Here is a 23614-nt window from a genome sequence, read left to right as displayed (position 1 = left end):
TGCTTTTCAAAAAAAAAGAAAAACAACACCAAAAAAAAAAAAAAAAAAAAAAACAAAACCAAAACCAAACCCAAACCAAAAACCCCTAGTCTGAAAAATAATGTCTTTCAAAGACTACTTATTTTTGTGAATGCTGTTTTTTCTGGAGGTGCTGGGTTGGCATCCCCCAACACTGGCGCTCCAGCTGCCTGCAGGAGAGCAGGGTCTGCCCGCACCATGTGAGCATCATGCCTCTGCCAGGGGGACGGTGGCGGGGGGTGATGGGTGGCTTGGGAGGCTGTGGCAGGGCAGTTGTTGCTGCAGATGTAGTTCTGTGGGGCTGGGTACGCTTCTGCTAAGAACTGGAGTGAGACCAGCGACGTGTTCCCTATATGTTCCAGTTTATCCAGTTTTAGAGAGCCATCGGGAGACAGATTTATATTGCGCGGATACCCAATGACTTCGAAGAAATAGTAGGAAATCATAAAAACTTTCACCCTCATAGCTTTTTAAATTATTTCATAAAACGAGAGGCCACTGCTGCTTTGTACCGCGCTTCATACAGGGTATCCCTGGATGTCGGTGGGACCTCAGGGTGCTGGTGTAATACTGGTCTGAGCAATCTGAACTGGTGGTGTTACGGATAAGCTTCACATTAGTTTATTTTCTACTAGTAAGGAACTGGAGGTTGCCTTGGTAAGGGCCAGATGCTGCTTGTTGTCGTCTTATGTGGCCATTCCCCTTGACTTCAGTGGCGCTGCTGGCAGGAATAAGGTGAGAATTATTTATATTTAAAAAACTACAAAGGAACTGTGAATATGTTATCAAGCTTAAATACATCTCTACCGTGCAAGCTCCTTAAAAATATAATCACAGAGGACTTACTTGTATGTTGCTCCTCAGGGAGGAGCTGAATAAAAGATCATTATTTTTCTTAATTTTTGGTGAATGAAAAGCAATGGGATCTTGAATGGACTGAGAGAGATGGTTTTGTTCTTAGCATGAAGACAGAGAAGCCTTGGTATATAAGCACCCCATATATTTTCTATGTTTATTTGATCCAATAAAATCACAGAGCACTTGGGGTAAAATATTCAGAGATGACTGCTGATTTCAGGATGTGCTGTGGGACACCCTGGGTCTTTGAGGAAACCAGAATGCCCTTAGAAACTTTAAGTTCTGAATACTTTATTCTTCTGAAAATCAGGCCTTAAAGTGATGCATCTGAAATTAGTGACTGTTTCCAAGGGAAAAATAGAATTTACTGGATTAGAAGAAATAAACAGCTCAGCAGTGTAAAAAAAAAAAAAAAAAAAAGAATAATGGGGTGATTTTTCCATTGTTGTAGTATTTCCTAGCGAGAAGCTCATTCCCACTGCTTTCGTGTCAGGCTGCAGGAGCGCCAGCTATAGCAAAGCATCCATGGGTTCTCAGTGCTTTTGCAGGGGAGAAAAAGATATTATCCCAGGCTTTTTCAAACCCTTGCAAAGGACAAAACCCAAGAAGACTAGATTGTCATCTTATCCTTCCACTGTGGCTTTTTTTTTTTTTTTTTAATACTTTGTTTCAGGCCCATTTTGGTAGCCTCTTGATCTTCATAGAAAATAAATTTCATTATCAACCAAGGCACTTTATGCCTTAATTCCAGAAATCTATACAGTATTTTTTCTGTGTTCTGGGAAATAACACCATTTCCAGCAGAGGATGGCTGCCTTTCTCCAGGCCGCAGAAAAGTCCGGATTTGATTGCTGCTTCTGGTTTACCTTTAAAAAAACCCACCCTTGCAATTTCTGCCTGAGTCCTCTGACCCTTGCCAAGTTCTGCCTTGTTTTGAAATTTTACCTTTTCAGAATGTTATCATCTCAGTAACAGTTCAGCTGGGAATAAAATGAAACTAGCTAATAAATTATTGTCAGAAGTAGAAACATTTGCAGCAGTTGCTAAGGCAGACCATGGGAAGCCTGGGGTGAGCACATCCCGGTCTTACCGTGACTTGGTCTTGATGACAAGAACTTCCAGCGCTATGTTAAAGGGTTTTGAAGGTGGCTGAAAGTTAAAATTCTTGGAACTTTCTTCTGTCTGGCTGTTTTGCAGGTGACAGTGATAGCCAGCTTCTCTGTGTTAAGTCTACCAGCACCTTTCTGAGAAAATGTTCTGTAACAATATTTTTTCATTGGAATTCATTAGTGTAATCATTCAGAATTACTGATCACCCACAGAAGGAGCTATGAGAGTTCGACGGTTCTGAAAATCAAAGCATATTGGTCATAAATACATGTAACAGGCTGCTTAACAAACTGCAGTTAATAAGTTGCTACTTCTCGGGTGGGGGGGGGGGCAGGGAATTACTTTTGCTGGAGTTTAATGGGATCTTGTGGCTCTAATGTCAATTTAGGTCAGTTGGGAGCGTTCTGTTTTCAGGCAGAAATCAGGATCATTACACCTCCTCTTGCACAAGCCTGAGTAAATCTGTTTTGTGCAGGTGAAGTAACACTGCAAACAGACTCATTTTTTTCTGAGAGGCAGACACCAAGGGTTTTCTGGCTGCGAGCAGGCTGGGGAGCAGACTGATGACTGCCGTGTTTCCCAACGCAGCTGTGTGCAGCCAGCGTGCTGGATGCAGAGATACTTGTAGCTGAGCACTCGCTCAACGGCAAAATTTAAGGCGAGCAAAGCTTTCAGCTGCTCCTGCAACCAGCAAGCACTGCCGAGACTGTCCTTGGAGGGATGCTGCGGCTGACCTTCTTGCCCTGCATCGCCTGTTGGACATTGTCAGAAGGACACTCACGTTGTCAGTGAGACAAGAATGGCCAACGGTGCGTGCCAGGGGTACCAGACATAGCTTGCTTTTCTACTGTCCCAAACCTATAAAACTTGTGCGTGAGTGCAGACTTGCGTCTCAGTGAGGTGGCTGCATTGGTGGTGGCTCTAGGACTTCTGAAACACTTCCGTGTGGCAGGTTCTCCGTGTTGGGGCTCCAGTACTCCCTTCATGAAACTGGATGTTAACATTATGGACATGGACACCATACTAGCCTTGGACTCACTTTTAGCTTCCTGAAATTTTGTATCTGGGTATATTTAACTTTCTGATGAGAAGACAAAGACCAGTTCCAGTAGTTGGGATTTTTTAACTTTGTTTTTCTTTTTTTTATAAACATCTTTTGATTAAAAACCTGGTATAGGGAAAGTAAATACTTTGCTAAGGTTTTTGTTCTCTTTCATTAGTGGCTCAGAAACCAGTGCATTCATAAGTAAATCCAGCCCAAAATTTCAGGTTTGCTGACAAAACACAGAAGTTCATCTGCTGTACTTAAAGGCTTCTTGGATCAGGTGTTATTTCATGATATGGACATTTTAATTAGTAATAAAAACGTTGATCAGGATTTAGTAGTGGAAGCTGCAAAGCACAAATACCTGCCTCATTTTGCTTTCTTTTACTGGTGTGAATTTAGCTGTTTTTCTCTTTCCATGTCCCTTCTCTGCTTCATTTATGTGTACACATCCATTGCTACTGATAGCCAAGCAGGTAGGCGTATTGGTTAGAATATCGTGAAGCAACGAGTTTATTCCATGAGCCTATAGAGCTGTATTACAGAAAACATCCATTTTAAGCCGTTTGTCTCCTCGATGGTGCTAGCCCAGTGGCTCACTGATGCCAGGAGTGTTTTAAAGAGCCATTATCTGTGTGATGTGTGCCCAATTAAACAATAAATAGTTTAGAATGGCACATGTGCTTTCTGTCTGGGTGCCTGGGAATTTTTCTGTGCAAACAGTGAAAAGGCATACAAAATAAACGGCCCTTAAATGTGCAAAGGACCAAGGGAGCTGAGGAGGGCTGTCTCCAGGCACGCGGGATGGTTCTGTTCCTGCTCCTATGGGTGCCCAGAGCAGTTGCCCCAGGCGTGTTCCTCGTGGCAGAGCTGAAGATGACCACGGGTCCTGCTTTGCCCCAGGGCTGTTGGGGGTAAATTGCCCACTGGGGTGCCCACCTCTCCCTGCACCAGGATGAGACCTGCGGCTGCTTGCAGCTCTAATAGACTGTCTGCCAGCCCCCAACAAAAAACCCAGAAATCCTTCTCTGTCATCGCTGACAGTAACCTTAAATTGTAAAAACACATTTTGAAAGATGTGTGACTTTTGAAGAAGTTGATGTCCTTTTAATATGCAGGATCTTTGGGGAAAAAAAAGTACCCTTTTTAAAATTAAAGCACGTGCGACAAAAGCATGCATTTATAATCATAGAGGTCTTTGTTCCAGTGCCTGCAGTACTAAATGCTAAATCAATAATAAATTTAAGATCTGTGTGAGGAACTGCAGTGCTGGAGTAATGGATCCGACTCTTTTTTTCAGCATTGGCTTCCTAATGGTCTTTGTTCTGCCAGCGCGCCAGGACTACTGCCTGCCGTTCACCTTGCCTTTCCGCCTGGGGTAGTCCTGAACTATCAAGTTCAAAATAGTAACTTCTTGGTTTACACAAAGTCTTCCACAATTTTTAAAGCATTTTTTTTTCTGTTTTTCTGCTTTAATCTTTGTTTGTGGGAGCTAAAACAATAGCGGTTTCACAAAAATGCAGAAATAACAGGAATATGTTTGAAGTAAACTAAAAACATTTTCTTCCCAGGAGTAACAAAATACAAATATATTTTTGAAAAATGACATTTTTTCTCCTGCTGAAATTGGTATTTTAAAAGATCATTAAGGACTGCTTCACTAAAGTGACCCCTGTTCCTATTAATGATTTTTTTTAAATCTAAATTTCATGAAACATTAAAACCACGATGCATTTAAACATAAATTTGTATCCCATAACACCTGCTGTCTCGGTCAGTGTAGATGATGGGCTCTTCCGAGGGTCTTGTGAGACTGGCACAGCACTGTATAACCCAAGTCCTCCACAAAATGATGCCCGATGTTCCCCAGCAGACGCCGGAGCCCCCGTGGGTGCCTGCCAGCTCCTGCCGGGGGATGGTGGGTGCTGCCCCAGGTGGGCACTCTGGCACAAGCCTTGGTAAGGGGTAGAATGAAAGTAATTTGGAAAATTACTGGGTTTAACCCTTAAAAATTTTGAGAAATACTTACTCTGAGTAAGAAGACATTTAATACTAGATAAAAATATATTATATTACAAACCTAGAGAATAATTAAGCAGTGATGACATACCCTTTTGGGCTTAGAAAAGCGTAGATTGGCCATGGGTGTGCCGAGTTCAGTGCCCCTTGCTTTCAGTGAAGGTATTTCCCTATACCCGTGGTATTCCTACTCCAGAGATCCCCTGGAAATCTCTGGGTTATGTCTGTTGATCTCAGCACTGGGCAGAATGGGCCCTTACTGGTAGTAACGTTGGCTTGGCATTTCCAAGGTTGACACTGGAAAAAAAAGAGATTACAAAAATAAGCGCTTAAAATTAGGTTTCCAGTTCCAGAGCCCAGGAAGTGATTTGTGTTGGTGAGTTGTGCATCAACAGCTTCCACTGCCACCGGTGACACTGGCTTGGATTTACTCCTGCCTATGAGACTTTATTTAAATGCCTAAATAAGGCTGTAGCTTTGGTTACCTACATTATTTTTTGCATCGTGACTCCAGGGCATTGCCCAAAAATGGTTATGCAGTTATTTCTGCAGATTCGATTGCTGAATGGTAGCAGACCTGGACCAGGACAGCAAGCTTATAGAAGTCCTCCATCCTCTCACACAGAAGAGATTCTCTGCAAGGAATTCTGGAAAGACTAGTTACTGTTTTCAGCACTGCATTTCCAAATTATTTAGGAACTTCATTACGCGCAGCTAATTTGCATGGTTTTTCTTCTAATTGGGCCATTTGTTATTTATGTCAGTCAAGATCAACCTCCATAGGTGTGGCAAAGCTAGTATTCCCAGTTCATGCGGTTTCCCATCCCGCTGCTGTGGCAGCCGGTTACAAGGTTTTGGCTCTTCAAAAGAAAGTGGTGCTGAGTGGTGGGTGCCTTACAGAAAGGGTCAGTTTATTATTTGCATCTCTGATGAATTCAGTAGTATGATTTGGTAATCAAAACGATAAAAAAGAAACCTGTGGCAGCTGTGGGCTTGTATAGCTGCTCAGAGTTGGATCTGGTTGTGTGTACACGTGTAACGAGCGGGAAGACTCAGGAGGGTTCACGTAGCTCCCCCATTTTCACCGTAGGTCATAAAGCTACAGACCTTGGAGGTGGAAAAGATCTTTCAGACCATCTGTGCTGTTACCTTGCCTGTGTAGGAGTTCTCTCTACAATAAGGGGCCAATCTGATAAAAAATGGGTGCCTGCAGGTCGTGGTGGGTGTTAGCAGGGTGGGGACCCCTGCCAGCTCTCAGTGTCAGAGGTCCACACTCTTTGCTGGGGTGACATTTTTACTGAGAACTCCTCGCCAAGGCTTTGGGGGCAGAGATTTAATGCCGTTTTCTTCTTTTTGTCACCTTCCCTTTTGCTTTGGTCTTTAACAAATACTAATAACATTTATGCTTGTTAATAATAGAAATACCCTCCAACTAGAAAATTTACCAGGTATAAAAATGGCTTCATCAGGAGTACTGTTTAAAGTAACCAAAAGATTTTGGAGCATGTAATTTTGGCAAAGCACCTGTTCATGTGTAGCTAGCTTGGTAGGTTGAGCAGAGGCTTTGGAAGGGCTATATGAAAATTGAAAGACTACAATATCCAATATATAATAAAAAATAAGGTAAATCAAAGTAAATTCTATAGTCAAACTCCTTAATTGTGATGCATTTGCTGAGTTTCCCTCTTCCATCGTCGGCCCTGCTCCTATGCCATATGGTCTACCATGGAACATTTAACTTGTCAGATATAATGGATTGTCCTGGAAGCAGATTTTTGCTTTGAGCGTTCAGCTCCTTTCTTGCATTTCACTCTCAGCTCCAGGCTGCAGGATGAAGGATTGTGGTGGAAATGCAAAGAAGAGACACACAGTTGATTCCCCTTAAGAGAGTGACCTATATGCCACAAAATTTTACCCACATAAAGAGGCATTATCCCTGTCACTGACCCTAGCAGGCTGCATGTCAGAACCATTTAAATTTGTCTGGACTTAACAGATTGTGCAAATGTTTCAAAATCAAGTGCTTAGGAATAATAAAAGCTTGTCATTTCAACTTAGGCAGTGGCGGCAGAGCTCGCGCTGGCCAAGGGATGAGTATTATTTATTGTGACCTACATGTAACCTAAGCTGCCTGCCTTGTAGACCTTGTAAATTAAGTTCATCTCCCAGGGCTACTCAAAGTTAAAAAAATATATTGTCTGATAAGGAACCCAAATAGCCATTACTCTGTGCTGTAAAGCAGAGGTCAAGGTTGGAAGTGATTGTTTCCACAGATGGGCCAGTAGCAGTTCATTACCATCACTCGTGTTGGGGTTGCAGGAGGCGACGGACATTCCTCCTTGGTGCGTTTGTATCTCTCTCAACGTGGGGAACTGCCCTGGTTGGCAGAGGGGCCCGGGTCGGCGGCTGAGAATGAAGTGCTTCCACGGGAGGACTCTAAAAGCATGGGTAGACATTTACCAAGTTGTCTATAATACAAATGTAAGCAAGCAATTTCTGAAACAAACGTGACAAATGACAAATTCTTCCCTGGATTGGTTTGGGTTTTTAAAATTTCTTCTCACTTAAGTATAATAAAACCCAATAAAAGATTCAATAGAACCGTATGTAATCTTGCTATCCTGTGCTGTGAAGTTATTAAAGAATCTAGGATAAAAATCTGGCCCTGCTGAAGATACTCAGTTTTATTTAATACTTGTGCAGCTGGTATTTCATCTATAGAGAATAAGAAGTTTGTAAATCAATCTGAATTTTGCTCTTCAATGTGGCATTCCTTTCAGGTGTGAAGCTCGTATTGAGGGATGGTAGGGGTTTTTTTGTGTGAAGGTTACTGGTTTTGCATTTGGCAGCAAGAGGAAAATTGTCAGCCGGTAGAAGTGGGAAATACCTCTCTCAAGGACTTTTTTTTTTTTTTTTTCCCAGTGTAGGAACGAACATTCCTAGGTGTCTTTTTACGGGGGAAGCTTTATCGTTCTTGATCTGAAAGTGTTGTAGAGCGTGTGTACTAATGCTATGAGTTTGCCTGTATTCTCAGCCCAAATTGTTTGTTCCCGAATTGTTTAGGAAATGTCAGTTCTCAAGTGCAAAAATCTTACCAGGGTGTGCATGCCCTCTGCTGGATATTACCGATTTGAGACTATTGGGTATTTTGTAATGTTACAGTATATTTACCACATCATTCCTGATGTTTTGCCATACAGGGAGAAACTTGTAGTTGGTTTTGTCTTCTTAGCTAATCCAAATTATTCAAGCTGTTGTTTTTAAACCGTCTAAATTACAACAATGCTAGCTTTCTTCTTTTATATTTTCTGTACTGAACAATATTACCAAAAATACCATTTCTGTAGAAATGTCCAATTGAGTATTTAATCTCAATATAAAACAGTATAAGAGGCTTGGGTAGTTCTGTCTAGACCTGCAGAGAGCACGTGAAAATGAGGGAGGAGCACGAGGCAAGCTGCTACACAGGCACCGATGCTTTTGGTACCCAAACCTGAAAATTTATCTTTACCGGCAGGCTGTTAGGGTGGGTCCATGTGTGCTTGTGCTCAGCATTTCTTTCCTTCTTTCTGGTGTGTAGATGATGCTGTGGGTTTAACTGGGGCTTGAGGCAGGAGGGTGAGCTTGGCAGTGAGCTCTCGGATGCGGGGCTGGCCCACTGGCTCTGGGGGTCCTGCTGCCTGGGGACAGGCTCTCCCAACGTCCTGGGCTTCCACCTTTCCTGTCGGCTTGGGAAGGGATGCAGCTGCCTGATGAGAAGGGTTTCTGTTGGTCATGTGGAGGTGGAGAGTTGATCCCCAATCCCTACGATGAGGCTTTTGATCTCTTTATCCTTGCTCATGTCCAACATGGTTTGTTTTAGTAGCCTTTTAATAAAGACTACTAGATAGGGGTGGTTTACAGACCAAAGATTTAGAGCCCAGACTTGGGCTGTGGGAAGGTTTATTGTCCTCTTTCAATTCTGTGTCTTTCATGGCCTTAGATCTTTATCTAACTTGTTTTAAAGTGATTCTGTTTTCATGCTTGAATGAAAACCCAGGTTTCCAGATACATGATAAAGATCTCCTGAACTGGTCCCTGAACAAATGACGAGGGATCACCCTGCAGTATATTCCAATTTAAAATAGCCCTGTGAGGCTTACTTAGGATAAAGCAATATCCAGTGCTTTACGTTCAATTCTTATATATTGCTTTCAGGTCTGAGGTATTATTACAACAAGTTCTTGTCTCATATCTTTATGAAAATGTTGCCCCTTTTTATTATTCTGATTCTCTAGTATTAGATAATGCTTTCAATTTTTTTTTTGTTGTTGTTCTCCAATGCCTGTCTTCGTCCTCTGCCCATCTTTTGACTATGGTACGTTCTGAGAATTAGAAGGGTGAAACACAATGAATGGGTTCCGTTGAGTTTCTGTTTCTCTCCCAAACAAATTTGCCTATTCACAGAGTGATACAGGTGTTCAAGCTTAGATGATCATAATTATTTCCTCTAGACTGAAATTCCATGCACATATGAAAAGGAAAGAGGACTAAAGATGTTTATGAAGTCAGATGCGTCTTCACTCTAAATGAAGGATTGTCTCCTATAAATGCTCCTCTGTTCACAGCTTTGGAGTGTATGTGCCCGGTTGCTCCGGGCTCACTGAGCATGGCCATTCATGCAGCACCAGGCTCTGCAAGACGAACGCGGTGGCCCACGGCAGTGAGGAGTCTTTAGGGTATCTGCAACTTGTTAAATATAATTTTTTCAGATGGCATTGAAAGAAACAGTTGTTTTGTTTAAATACCTAATTTAATTATGAAAGTTTATTATTCTGGTCTCAATTAGTGCATGTACTTGATATTAAGCTCATTAATGTTCCTTATCCGCAGAACGCAGTATTATTTATTGGTTGCACAATAGCAGTGATGGCTACGAAATGCCAATACCTGCATATCCTCTGATTAACCTCAAGGTGCTGAAAACCTGTTGCAAAGGGTGCAACGAGCTTGTTCAGACTGGATTGGACACAATCAATCTTGTAGTGCAGCTGTCTCATCCAGGCAAATAACCAACTATGATCGTCAAACCTTTCTCTTATGGGATGATGTGATAATCTTTACAATCTAGTTGATTTTGGTGGGACTAGTCAAGGACCAAAGGACCACTTAATGTAAGTCTGGTAGAATATGGCCTTCAATATTCTCACTTCATATTCTTATAGTTTCAAGTATAGCTTTGCCACAGCTATTTTGTTTTAAAAACACGTAAACAGATAAGTCACATACTGCCCTGTAATAGATGCTATTATTTGGTTGATTACAGAAATAGATTGAGCAATTTGCCTTCGTCTTTTGGTTTAGGTCCAATATTTCAGGAACTGAGATCAGTGAGAAAGAAGTTGCTCTGGTATTTTTGTGGGGTAACGGAATACATGTAAAAGGGGCTGTGGAGCTTGGGGTGAGTGGCACCGGGGTCACTCCCTGCCCCGTGCTGGAATCCATCAGCCGCACGGGTGGCATTGGGCAAAGCTTGCTGAGAGCACCGTGTGGGTGCCCTTCAGCAGGCTGGACTGCCATTATTCCCATTCATATATATGTGCGTGTATGTACAGGAACAGATAAATGCACATAGTGTGCATGCAAGGAAGTAGCTTGGCCTTTGGGGCGTTTGGGAATTAACCTTGCCTGTCTAAGTGTAAGCATTGAATTTCCTTGCTTTAGGTTGTTCAAGTCAGCTCTGTACCTTTATTTTAGTATAGGTTTTAGGATTTAATTTCCTTTGCATTTTGATAGCACTGTTTAAAAAAAAATAATCTCCCTTTGTAATGGTACTTGCTCTGGCATCGTAACATCTCTAAGAACCATTACTGTTTACTGCACATCAGTGTAAGTGCAAAAATCCTCTTTCATGTCAAAAAGATCTCCTTCCCCTAGCATTGCGCTACATTCTAGGGTGTGATGCCATTCAAATTATTGGGATTAATACCTTCCCTTAGCTTTGTATCTAGTTTGTGGACCTTCCCTGTATCAGATCCCGTGTCACTTGTACTATTTTGTGACCATCATGGCACAAACTTTGCTTAAAATCTATTAGATTTCATTCTTATTGTCTGTACTTCACATATAGCACAAAGCAGAAATAGCTCATTAACGTGATACTTCCACTACCATTGGATGAGATTCTTTGTAATGTAAAGCACACTGTTCAGAACCTCGCTGCGATAAATCGGGTATTTTGACTTGTGTCCTACACCGGTAAGTGCGCTGCTCTTGGCAGAGTGTGAGCCAGGTCAAGCCTGAGTCAGTAGTTCAGCTGAGCTGAGCAACTCTCTGCTGTTTGTGCGTTGGAAGAGGAGAACTCCCAGCCGGACCCCAGTGTCAGCGCTGCTCGGCCCCGCGCCCCCCCCGGGGACGATGCCTACCGAACCTTTGCAGCGCTTGCCCCCACACCTCACCTTTGCCCAGCGCCCCAGCACAAGGGCTGTCTGTTCCCCTGCCAGCTCGCTGCCTGCGGCTGCCCGGGAGCTGTGCCGCGAGCCCCGCTCTGCCCGCTTCGCAGCCGCCAGCCGCCGAGGGAAGCTCGATCGCACAAAGGGGGACAAGCCTCCAGCCAGCTGTTAGCCCTAGTGCCGGGGACCGCAGTTAGATTTGCATCCTTCAATTAAGAGTAAAAAAAAAAAAAAAAACAACAACAACAAAAAAAACATTTAATAGGAAAAGCATTTTTGTTTTTCTTTTTCCTTCCCCTCCCTTTTTCCATCTCCTTTCTCTTTTGAAGAACACAGTATTCAAAAGTTCTGGCAAAATAAAGAAGCTACCTGCTAGCTCCGCTGGTGAAACCATGGGTAGGCTTTTTTTCTGTCTAGGGCTAAAGAGAGCGAGGCCTGGGAGGCTGTCCAAGAAAGGCACGGGATATATACGTTTCTCTGGGAGTGAGGTGCTTATAGGTATAGAGTATAATGGCTCGTTTATGAGTTTTTTCCTCGGGTACTTTATAATTCTATACAAATCTTAGCTTGATTTCTCTGCCGAACTGAGTTGGGTTTTCATATCTCTGAGGAAAAAAAAAAAAAAAACAACCACTGATAATCTGGCTGTTGCTGTCAGAAGGTGCTGTGCAGAGCCGGTCCTCCTGGCAGGCGGGTCCAGTGTGCAGAGCCCTTCGCTCACGCTGGTGAGCACTGGGGTGAGTCCGGCACTCGCTCCCTGGAGTGCTCAAACCCTCCCTCTCATGCAGCCAAACTGAAAGCAGCATAAGAAAATTCTGAATGCAGGAACTATAGGTTAAGGCAGAAGTAAACTGTTTCATGATCCTCATAACAATGCAAATAAACCCTGCTACAGCCATAACATGTGTGTGTTCGTTACGTACAGACAAATGTGGAACTATAAAGTTCAGCCCATTCTTCAGTTGCTGGGAACTTTTTCGCAGATATGCTCCACCTCTGTGTTCCTCATGCCTGGTCGGACTTTGACACTGAATTCTCCTTTAATTTGTCATTCACTGTAGGGGAATCGATCGGGCTCCCTTCAGGATGCATTTGAGACATCAGACATCAGGGGAAACAATCATTAATTTTCAAAAAGCGCTAGAAATGCTGTAATGAATAAGAAATGTGTTTAAGGAAAATTGCAGACCTGAACAGACCAAAATTCGCAGCTGTTAAAATTCCAGTCCCTAATACAATTACTTCCCACCCTTTTTTTTTTTTTTTTCTTTTTTTTTTTTGTCCCAGACAGGTTTCCCTTCTTCAATGTAACCAATAACTAAACCTCAAATGTAGGGCAGCGGAAACCTGAATTAGAATATTCTAGTTGAACTCATCTCTCAAAAAATATGTCAAACACAAATTCAATGTAAACATTGAATTGAAGTCATTTATAGAAATAGCTTCACTTCCTCTTCTCTGCAGATGGAAAGAGTTGCCTCATGCCTCTCATTCTGCCTACCAGAGAAAAGCCAAGGTGCCCTATCTCCCAGGGCAGGGGAAAAAAAGAGTGGGGAATCAGATGTCTTGCATTTGTGCTTTGGAAGTTGCTTAAATTTTCTACTTAATTTGATTAATTTTTCAAAGTGCACCATGGAAAAGCAAGTAGCTGCTTTATTGATGGATTGGCAATCCTGTGCTGCTTTTATTTTCTGTAGTTAAACAAAAATGCAAACAAAATATTTATGAAGCAATCGTTTTAATTTAGTGAAGATAAACAGTATATTTTTTCTAGAAGTATTTAGAAAGCAGAGACTTGAGATTCAGTGTTTGTCAGAAAACAGGAGCTGCATGTAGTTCTTTCTTTGTCTCTCCTTTGATTGGCATGCACTGTGACAATTAGTTGAAGATATATATATTTACACACACGCTAAGTTATTGCCTCCAATAATAACGGAGATGCTTTTTCTGCCTTACCTAAAGAACAAGTGCATACTTGAAAGTTATTCACCAGCCTTTGTAGGTCAACTTCTTCCATGGAGCTTTGTTTCAATTGTCAGATCATAAAGCCACGGAAGGGTATAGATCGTGTTGCGTGTTCGCAGTGCTGGTAACAAATGGCACATTTTAGCATTTGGTCCTCTAGGTAGAAAAAATTAATCAGATGTCTGACAAGATTTGTTATTCATCTCTATTTCAGGCTCTCTTCCCCCCCGCCCCCCCCTCCTTTTTTTTTTTTTTTCCCTCCCCTGGCTTACAACAAATATTACTAACGGGTACTTTTAGGTTTTAAAATATGGACAACAGTACTCCATGCAGTAAAAGACTTGAACGATTAATGCTACCCTTATGCCTCTTTTGAGTAGTTTTAGCCATGGGGCTTGGCACTGCCACCATTGTCTTTGTGCCAAAAAATATCCGCAGCGGCTGCCGCATTCTGGTACTAGAGGGTTGTCTCGAAAATTCCGCAGTGAATGCGTCGGGTGTCTACATCGTTGTAGACGTTCTCTCTTTTTTAAAACATTTTTTAAAATAAAAAAAAAAAAAAAGGAGAGAGAATCTTTAGCTCTTGCAGACCTCAGAAAACGCACAGTACAGACTGGGGTGTTCGTGTGACTGAAAATGATGCATAATGTACAGTAAATGTAGAAATTCAGGAGAAGCATTTGTATTTGTGAGCACAAATAGTTGCTTAAAGAGCCTACTTTTGCATATTATCAGCACTCTTGCAAATTTTATTATCTGAAACAAATGTGCCAGTGAATTTTAAGCAGAAAATCAACATCAAGACTGTAGCTAATTTTAAATGGACAGTTTATACAAAAGATATTCCTCTCCCCCCCCCCGCCCCCCCAGTGAAGTGTCATTACAAAAAGTATGATAATTTCATAATTACAGTTGACAGTGAAAAATCTATGTATGTGTATCTTTTTAGTGAATTCTTGACTTTTTCATAGATTTTGGTTATTTGTTCTTATTCGAGGAGGCAGATTTCTAGCTGTACGTGGAAAGAACAAGAAATGTAATAAAGTTAAAGGCTTACACTATCAGAATGAAATGTGTTCACTCGTGATCTCCAAAGTTATCTGTTTGGTGGTAAAAGTGGATGCTATAGATGAAATCTTTACAAGGAGCATAATCCGAAAAAAAAAAAAAAAAAAAAAAAAAAGGTCAATCTCCTGCTGGCTGCTGTGCCGCTTTGGTACCTCACAGACTTCGACAGAGTCCTGGACGAGTGCCCATTGATGTCATGGAAACACTCAAATTACTGAGAATGATTCATGTCTATGCTGTTCTCTTATCCTCCCCCACACAAATAGAAGTAGATTTTAACCCTGACAACTTGTAATTTGCAGTGGGTTTATTTTTGTATCTGGATAAATATTTTTTAACAACTGAAATTAAGATGAGGCTGCCTGTGTCTGATACGATAGAAAAGAAGATTACGGATACCCAGGCAGCAGCAAGAAGCGTGTTCAAAGTACCTTGTGTCGCTGCTTGTACTTGGTTACCCTCAACCCTATTTCTGTTTGGGATTTTTCCTTCCCTACAGCCCCCCCTCATCTTCATCGCTTGTTATTGTCATCGACTTTCTGGCCCTCTTGGGGTGATGGGAAGTAGCACACATAACTCCAGGCATGCCAGCAAGACATTTTGTTTTTAGATCTCAGCGTTGGACTCAGGGATTCATGATTAAAATTTCATTGTCATTTCAATCTTGAATTATTTTTGCAAAAGCTTCCCAGTACTCTGAACCTGAGGGGGGCTATGGAGAGGGTGATCCATCATTTTTGTATAACCAGATACAAGTGCTTTCAAAAGTTATTATATGTGCAAATGCCCTATGAATTGCAAATAAATTTTGGAGGTTCCCGTGTATAAGTAACTACTTAATGTGGAAAACAAGAAAACCAAAACCAATCAAGAAACAAAAGCAAGCTCTAAAGTCTCAAATGATGATGATGAGAAAGATGATTTTTTTAAATCCCAAACCACTTGCAACAGTCAAACTTTATCAATAATGCTTCCAAAGGGCAATCAAACCTGGTAGCTTTATAGTAAAGGAAAGGCTTGTGGAGTCAGAATGTGGCCACACCATTTTGGGAATGATTAACATGACCTCCGTCATCCTTTGTCTAACGAATTGCCGCACCATGGGCTCTTTAGGAAATTCGGAATGCGTTGGGGAAAAACTGAGCGCAGTAGAGCTCCGCGTCTGTCGGGCAGCAGCGGTGCCAGCTCGGGACCCCTCGCTTGGACCCCTGAAACTGCTCAGGGTGCTGGCTGTGGTCATCATTATCATCTGGCATTTCCAAATGCAGTTCAAGCTTGTTTTTTAATGGCATTGGTAGATGTACTGGTGTGGCGGCTCTATCTCGGCAGCGCAGGGTTTGGTGTGAGGCTGGCACCCCATCTCCTGTACGTGGGGCTACGCAGCCACGTGAAGCTGCCTCCTAGGTGCAGAGGGGTCCTCGGCGCGATGCACACAGAGATAAACCGAGCATCTGGTCCCTAGTAACTGGTACTGTGTGTTGTGGGTTTTATGCCCCAGCCTATAATAAAAACTTTAATTTTATGAGGGATTTTTACTGTGTTCTTGGATGTTTTGTTAGATAATACCGCCCCGTCCCCCATCCCCCCCCCCCAGTCCCGTGATTATCCTCACCATAAGGGTGGTCTTTTAGTGTCAATATGTTTTGTATCAGCCCTCTTGACTACTCTTTGTCTCCGGAGCACGTGGTGCGGTGCTGCTCAGCCATGACTTAATGCTTTGCAGAAACCACCTCTTCCCTTCTTGATTTCGCTCGAGTCTGGCCATTCAAACCTGAAAGAACCTTTATTTTTCTTTGTAAATATGGCATAACCGTAACCGGTACTGCAAGTAAGGCTGTTGGAGCCGAGTGTTAAAGGCTTCCTGGGGAAAAAAAAAGGAAAGAAAAAAAAAAAAAGGTACTTAGGGCTGGCAGAGAGCCTCAGCAGTCGTTGGGCCCCCGTTTGAGTCCCAGCACCACTGGGGCAGCCCCAGCACTGGTAGCAAATGGCGAATACCCAGTGAGTGTCTTTCTCCCAGGTGAAAATTCCATCATCGCCTTGATCATGGGGGAATTTGCTCCTGGGAAGGAGTGGGGAGCCGCATCCGCAGCAGATCTTGGGCAAAGCTGGCTGGCTGGAGAGCCGGTGAGGGACTGGCCGTGTCCCCAGCGCAGCGGAGGGACAGGTTGGGTGCCTGGGTGCTCGGCCCCCGAGCCAGAGGGCAGGCGTGGAGGGTGTCGCCCACACCTTCAGCTGGTGCAAGCCTGGTAAATCCCAGTTCCAGAAAGTGTGCGGAGCAGCACAGCCAAGATTAGGAAGTTTATTTCACATCCTCATCCTCAGCGTGAAAAATTGTGAATCCCTTTCTATTGCCTACATGCATTGCACAGGCAGCACTGCCTATTTTACATATGTAAACAGCATTAGGAAAATGTAGTGAACATCATGTAAAACGCTTGGAGAAGCTATATATGTCTGTTTATATCTGTTACACTTTTTTTTTTCTTTTTTTTTTTTTTAACAGGTAAAACAGAAAGGGGTTCATACTCATCATATGGAAGAGATTCGAATTTACAGGGTTGCCACCAGGTAAGTGAAAGTCTGCTCAGCAGAGGGGTTGCGATAAATACTCTGATAAATGAGGTTTGCTTCTTAAAGTTGTACATCTTAGGAATATGTTCCATCATAAACAGCGATGCCTGCAGATGTGCATTTCTCAGAAACGGGCTTTACTTGCAAGTGCAGGTTTTCAAGCTGCTGCCTGAGCTTTTCTAGCCAGGATACAGTTATTGGAGACTATGGGTACTTGGGTTGACCTAATACTGCCTAGTCAGAGCTGCTGCGAACTATTGATTATTGTCCCTCGCAACAATGCTGCACTGTTAAGCATGGCAGGTCCTTACCAACAGCACAACTTCAGAAATAACAGAAGTGGAAACACACCGCAGAGCCTGTGTCAGCCCCTAGCTTTGGATGGCTACTGCAATAAATTATAGTTTTCATAGAATCTGTATGATGTTGTGTGAAAACAAGGTTGTATTGAGGGATAAAAATGTCTGTGAAAATATGATTTGTTGTCCCTTTTTGTTTCTGAATTGTTTTTGGCTGGAAGTCAAGGCCAGCAGGCTAACAGCAAAGCCGTCTCAAGGGAAGCATGCGTGAGCTAGAAAAATAAGAGTAGTTTAATTAAATAATAAAATGCCAGTGTAATACAAAGGTATAGCGTGTGTGTGTGTGTGTGTGTGTGCGCGCCTCTCTGCACTTTGCATTTGCATACTTTTAAGTCTCCAGAGAAAGTCTGAGTCTAAAAATACTATCAATAGCCAAAAGTCTGTGCTTTGTTTCAAGACAATTGATTTTTTTAAAAGACACTTTCTTTTTATTTTCAGTAGCAATAGTAATCATGTGTTTAAATTCATTTTGTTCTTGAAGAGTGCTAGGCTTCCTTCCCTTTTTCTAAGTGCAGTAGCTTCACACTTCGGAAAACTATTGAAAGAATTTAATAGCCTTCTTAATATTCAAAGCTTTATACTGTTCAAATCTGCCAGGGGAAAAAAAAAAAAAAAAAAAAAAAAAAACCCACAGCCAAAATGCATATTATTTCCCTATAGGAAAGGGAAGTACTTGATCCTTTCTTTCCTTTCGTGTGTCCATGTTCTTTAATAATGCGGGGAAGCAGTCTTCTTATGTTGTTGGTTTAGGGTGGTTTTTTTAACATTTAGTGTAGAAAAATGAAACCATTTGAGCAATTAAACAGAAATTTCTGTTGGCAGTGCAACCGTGTTTGCCATCGCTAGTGCCCGGAGGCCGGGGCTATGCTCTCGACCATCCCTCTGCAGCCCTGCGTGTGCCGGGGACATACCGGCAGGGCCTGGGCAGGCTCCAGTGGCCGGCCGGCTCCGGGGATAGCGTCCTGGGAAGGCGAGCGGTGGCCGGGAGCTGGGCCACGAGCCCCCCGACCCTGCTGCAAGGCTGCGGGGTGCTGCCAGTGGGTCTGCTGGCGGAGGCAGGGTGGGCAGCCCCGGGGAGCCCTGGTGGCAGCGTCCCTGTGCAGGTGGCCATGGAGCCTCTTCCGCTGGCTGGTGCGGACCTGCTCTGCTTTGCCCCCTCTGCTAACCTGGCTAACTGGAGGGAGGTGAGGCTATCTCAGCCGCCAGGGAGGCCCCGGCGCTTGCCACTCCTCGCGTGGGGTGTTTGAGTTTTGGGGACGTTTTTCCCATGTGACGTTTCACACACGGAGCCTGGGCTGGGAGAGGTGACGAGGAAAGGCTGCTTTGCCTTGCTTAAAGCACTGTTTACATGTTTAGTTCTATGTGGAACAAACTGGAAGGATACAGAGCTGCTCGCTGGGGGAGGTTTACAGGCCAAGCCATGAAAGGGAGCTTAGTGATGCACTGAGCCTTCTCATCCAAAACTCTTTAGTGAGCCGGTAAGTGACTTACTGATTTCACCTGCAATAACCAGCACAGATAAGGGAAGAAGATTTTATGTGCAACCCTACCCTCACCTGCTCCAAAAAACTGCAGTAGCTTTTAAGTAATTTTAGGGGTTGTTTCTAGCTAGTCCTCTTTGCCTTAAAATCCTTGTATACTTTTGCTTTCTGTTGTTAGGAGGCATCAGGATGTGTCCCTGTCCCCAGTGCTCACACAGCCTTGGGGAGGGCATGTTGTTCCCAGGGTGAAGCAGCACCCATCCAAGGGTGAGACCCATCACCTCTGTGGCTCCAGCCTCCTGGAGACCCCGCTCTGCTGCTTTCTTGGGTCTGCTGCCGTTTCACGTTTCATCTGAAAACACACCTTTTCTCTGCTGCATTTTGCTTTTAGTTTTTCTGCCAGTCTTCCTGCGTTTGAATGATCTCATTCTGATACTGCAAGTAAGTTAGAAATTGTTCCTGAGATCAAAATGGCATTGCACCTAAAGAAGTTACATGGTCTATGTGTGCCTTATGCGTGGACTCTTAATGCAACTCACGCTGCGGCCTCTTTGTGCGCTCCCATATCTGTGAATGTCTGCTGGGTACGGGTGTGCATTTTCTTTAATTTGCAAGTAAAAAGTTAATCCTAGAAACTTAAGGGCAGAGGTGCAGCTGTAGGCTTGAGAAGACAGTTTGTCGTGAAGAGGTAATTTTTTCTTAGGCATCCTCAGCTTTGTGTCCCAGTCAAAGTGAGGCAGCACTTTGCACAGGCTCCCAGGGGGAGTGGCGAGCAACCTGGTTCCAGATACCCCCAGCGTCAAGTGATACGGAAATTACTCAATGTGACATGATGTGGCATCACTGGGTGCTGGGAGCGTGGAGGGGTTGGGGCAGCTCAGACCAGTCCCGTGGGGATGGCTGGTGGGAGCTGGGGGCACCCACCCAGCCCTTCTTGCACCATGGCACCGCCTGGCTTGGCCTCTCTCGGCCGAGTGACAGATCAGCAACCAGCTGAAACCCCTCGTGGGGAACCGCCGGGTAATTGCCATAACAAGGACGGTTGCCTGCAGAAACAGGCAGCACAGTTTCTGCCTCCTCTTTTCATGCAGCACCAGCCACCTGCAGGAGAAGCCCAGACGCCGCTCCTGCTCGCCAGACTTTCTGGGCCAGAACGCAGGAGAGGACGAACCTGGAAGTGCCGGCGAGCTCCTTCATATCGCCCGAAAAAGAGGATGAGCCCTGACAGGCGGTGCAGAGCGGGGTGATGCTGAGCACCGCTGCCTGTCCTCTGCGCCGGGAAAATAGTGTCTGTCAAGAAACCGGAAAAAAACATGTATCCGTAAGGAAGCTGGTGGCTATGGTTGTAGTATGAGAGTTAATCCCCCCCCCCCGAATGATAGCATTGAATAATTAGTTTTTACACTTTGGTGGACGGGTTCAGGAGTTGCCTCAGAACTCAGTGGGTGCGGATGTGGTCAGCTTTCTGGATGGATCCTTGATGGTATCGACGTGGCAGTGCCCTGTGATTGTGTAGGGTCAGTGGAGAGCTGATGGAGAAACCCCTGCTTACCTGCCCTCCTTTTCTGTGGTCCCATCAATGACAAACTGAGGAATATTAGGAAGATATTACAATGCAAGTGCTAATAATAAAAATTCCAATCCATGGAGCAGGGTCATTCTTTCTACCATATGCATCCACTTTCTTGAAGTATAATGGAAAAGTGGATGAGGCAGATGACCAGTGCCCAGACTGGAAGGAGAAAAATTATTTCTAAAATAAGAATCTTTCAAATTCCTGAAAGGTACAGAAGGAATAATGCTTAATGCTGAGGCTGGACCATCTGTTGTCTGTTCTCCAGGCTGCAGAACTATCAGGATCCACCAAATTATTAACAAGTATGAACCTTCAGGCTTAAAAGAAAATTAAAAGCTACAAGCCTCCTGCAAGATTTCTAGGGTATACTTTCACATGTATTGAGAAAGATTAACTTATCTAGACAGAAGATACTGAAGAAAACTTGGTGAATTCCAAAGGAAATATTGGTGGCAATATTGTGTCCCCTGAAGCCTTGAGTTACCGGAGGGACTGGAGTAGCGGCTGTAGCTGTGTGAGCTCCTTTTTCCTAGACCCAGGAGTTGTGTGCAGATTTTGTTGATTTCTGAAAGGTAAATTGCTACCTCCAGATGTGATGCATTGCTCTCTGTAGATGAGTTCCTGGAACAATTAAGGAAAACTAAATACCTAACGATATTGAACTTGCTACCTATTAATCTTCTGGTAGGAAAAAACCCCAACAACCTCTCTTCACACAAATAGCAGCAATGATCTGAGGTTTCATCCCTGCGCTGTGTTCACACCAATGAGAGAAGAGGTCAGACACACAGCAACCCATTTACTTCAAGATGATTTTTATTTCTGAGCCTAGGGCCCAATTGGGCTCTCACTGAAAACCATAGCAAATGCAACACTGATTACAGTGGGAATGGAGGAAAGCTTATCTTGGGAACTGTTTAATGCCATTAGAGAGAAGTCATCTAAGAAACATGTACCGAAGTTGTTGTCAAGACACTTTTGAAACACTGGCTTCATTGAAGTTAATGACAAAAATCTCATTTCATTCAGTGAAGTCAGGATTTTGCATGTTGTCTTAATTCTGTGTTACTTACCGTTTCCCCAAAGATCAATTTTTTTTTTTGTATTGTGCTGGTTTGGGGGGGATTAGCAAGGCAGTAGATTTTAAAAAAAAAGCATACCTACTTGATTTCTCTAACTTTATTCTGGTTTCTTGTATTAGTCTGTTATTGTTGGTTGGGTGCTCAGGTTGTAAGTAAGGGTCTGCACATGGTGATGAAGAGCAATGCATCTGCTGCTGTGTTCAAAGAGCCTCATGTAAATCAGCACTGTAAAGAGGTGAAGGCAGAAAGAGCTAGAAGGAATGCTTTGGTAGATAGAACTGAGCATCAGCCACTCGGCTGCAGAGCAGGGGCTGGTGCAAGGGTCTGCCGGAGCACGGCGGTAGGGAGGAGGGAAATGCTCCGGAGGAAACGGCAACACCTTGCTCTGTCTGGGGGATCAGCTCGTAAATCCCGGTCCTTCGGTTTCCCAACAGCAGCTGAAGGTGAGGGGCTCCTTAGTTGGACAGTGTTTACAAAACACTGATACTCCTTAGTGCAAGAGCATCTGGGTACAGAAAATACTATTATTAGACCAACGGTGACTTGTGCTGCCTACAGTCGTGTGGCTCCACTAATTGGTTAATAGTCGATGAGGCCAACTTTGAGTAATCCAGAGCTGTTGCGCTTTCTGAGCAATAGTTAATTCAAAAAAGCAATGAATAAAGAGAACTGTAAAATGAGCTTGATGGCCAGAAAACATACACCATAGATTTCCAAGGCAACGCGCAAGATTGTATGTGGGAATAAATTAGACAGTCCTTTGAAAATTTGGATTATGCCTTTTTGGCAAATGCATAGTAACAGATACTTAGCTTTTAAGGTGTTTTAACTTAAAGCAAAATCCCCAGATCTTAAAAATGACTTGTTTTTACTACTAAGTCTTTTAGCAAGTGAGTCTAAATGTTGGTTTTGGATGTACTGATTTACTTGATGTTCAAGAAGTACTCTCAGAGGCCAGTTGGAACCATCTGACTGTTAAAAGCTGCCTCTGGAATGAAGTGTTAAGGTAAAAGCTAGTGGAGTTGCATGAGCTCTGCCAGGGTTTTTTTTGCCTTTTATATATTTTTTTAAAATAAAACACAACTGCTACCAAAATATAATAAACTTTATCCAGATTGAAATCATGTCTGCTAGCATTCAGCTTGTTTCAAGATGCCATGGTAAAGAGAAAGGCCAGCCACCGGAACGACATTGGCACGATGTTTAACTTTGTTTTCATTGCAGCATCAGTTCAAACAATCAGCATTAGAGGCTGCAGCAAAATGGCTTCATCGTGCGTTTACAATGCTGTAGGCATCCGAGGGCAGTCCGCCCAAACCTGCAGCAGCTCTGTGGCTTTCCAGGATTTCCTCAGGGACCATATGGGTAGCAATTTATTCAAGGAGTCCAGATCAGGAAGAGATCCTGAGAAGTCCAAGGGATGCAGCTGGCAGGACGGTGTTTCTGCAGAGAGCATCTCTGCACTGTAGCACAATGTATGTCATCTTTAGCTTGCCTTTTCTCTGTCTGCCTTTCAGTACTCTTTCTTTGACTCTTCTTTTCCTCCTTGCTTTCCTGTGCAGCCTTCCCTCTGGAAGCAGCGGTGTGGGTTTCCAAGAGGCTTGTGATCAAGGGCACAGCAGGCTGCCACAGCAAGTGAATATACCCGTTATGGCTGAGGTTTCTAGGAACTTGTTTAAAAGTTCACGCAGACCCAGCTGGGGTTCATCCTTCTTGTAGCTGCTAATGTTTTCCTGTATTCTCTCCCATTGAATCTGATTCCAACTATTTGTTGGACATTGCAGTCTGTTTATGGACGCAACACGCTCTTTCCTGACGTCCCTCCTCCTGCGTGGTCGTGGATCCTCTCTCCATTACCTCCCATCTTCTCTTATGCTCCTGATAGGTGAGAGGCGCCTTTGGCACACGATGGGGCCTGTGGCCGCCTCTCTGTTCAGCTTCTCTTCACTGTTCCAGTGTGCTTTCTCAGAAGGTTTTCATATTAGATGCGTGGGGCGGGTGGGAGCGGTATTCTCTCTGTGTCATAGCTTG

General features: G+C 43.6%; 1 protein-coding gene across 12 annotated transcripts in view; it reads left to right on the top strand.

Moving 5' to 3' along the window:
- Window positions 1-23614, top strand: part of TCF4 (transcription factor 4) — a 239941-nt gene that overhangs the window by 101787 nt on the left and 114540 nt on the right. For all 12 annotated transcript variants that reach the window (XM_040579814.1, XM_040579813.1, XM_040579809.1 and 9 more), the window contains one exon: window positions 17018-17082. In XM_040579814.1, the coding sequence (XP_040435748.1) occupies window positions 17018-17082 (65 nt within the window). The remainder of the gene's footprint in view (window positions 1-17017; window positions 17083-23614) is intronic.

The sequence above is a fragment of the Falco naumanni genome, chromosome Z (assembly GCF_017639655.2).
Source record: "Falco naumanni isolate bFalNau1 chromosome Z, bFalNau1.pat, whole genome shotgun sequence".
NCBI lineage: Eukaryota > Metazoa > Chordata > Aves > Falconiformes > Falconidae > Falco > Falco naumanni.
Note: the sequence above shows the minus strand (reverse complement) of the source record. Positions and strands in the feature narration are given on the sequence as shown.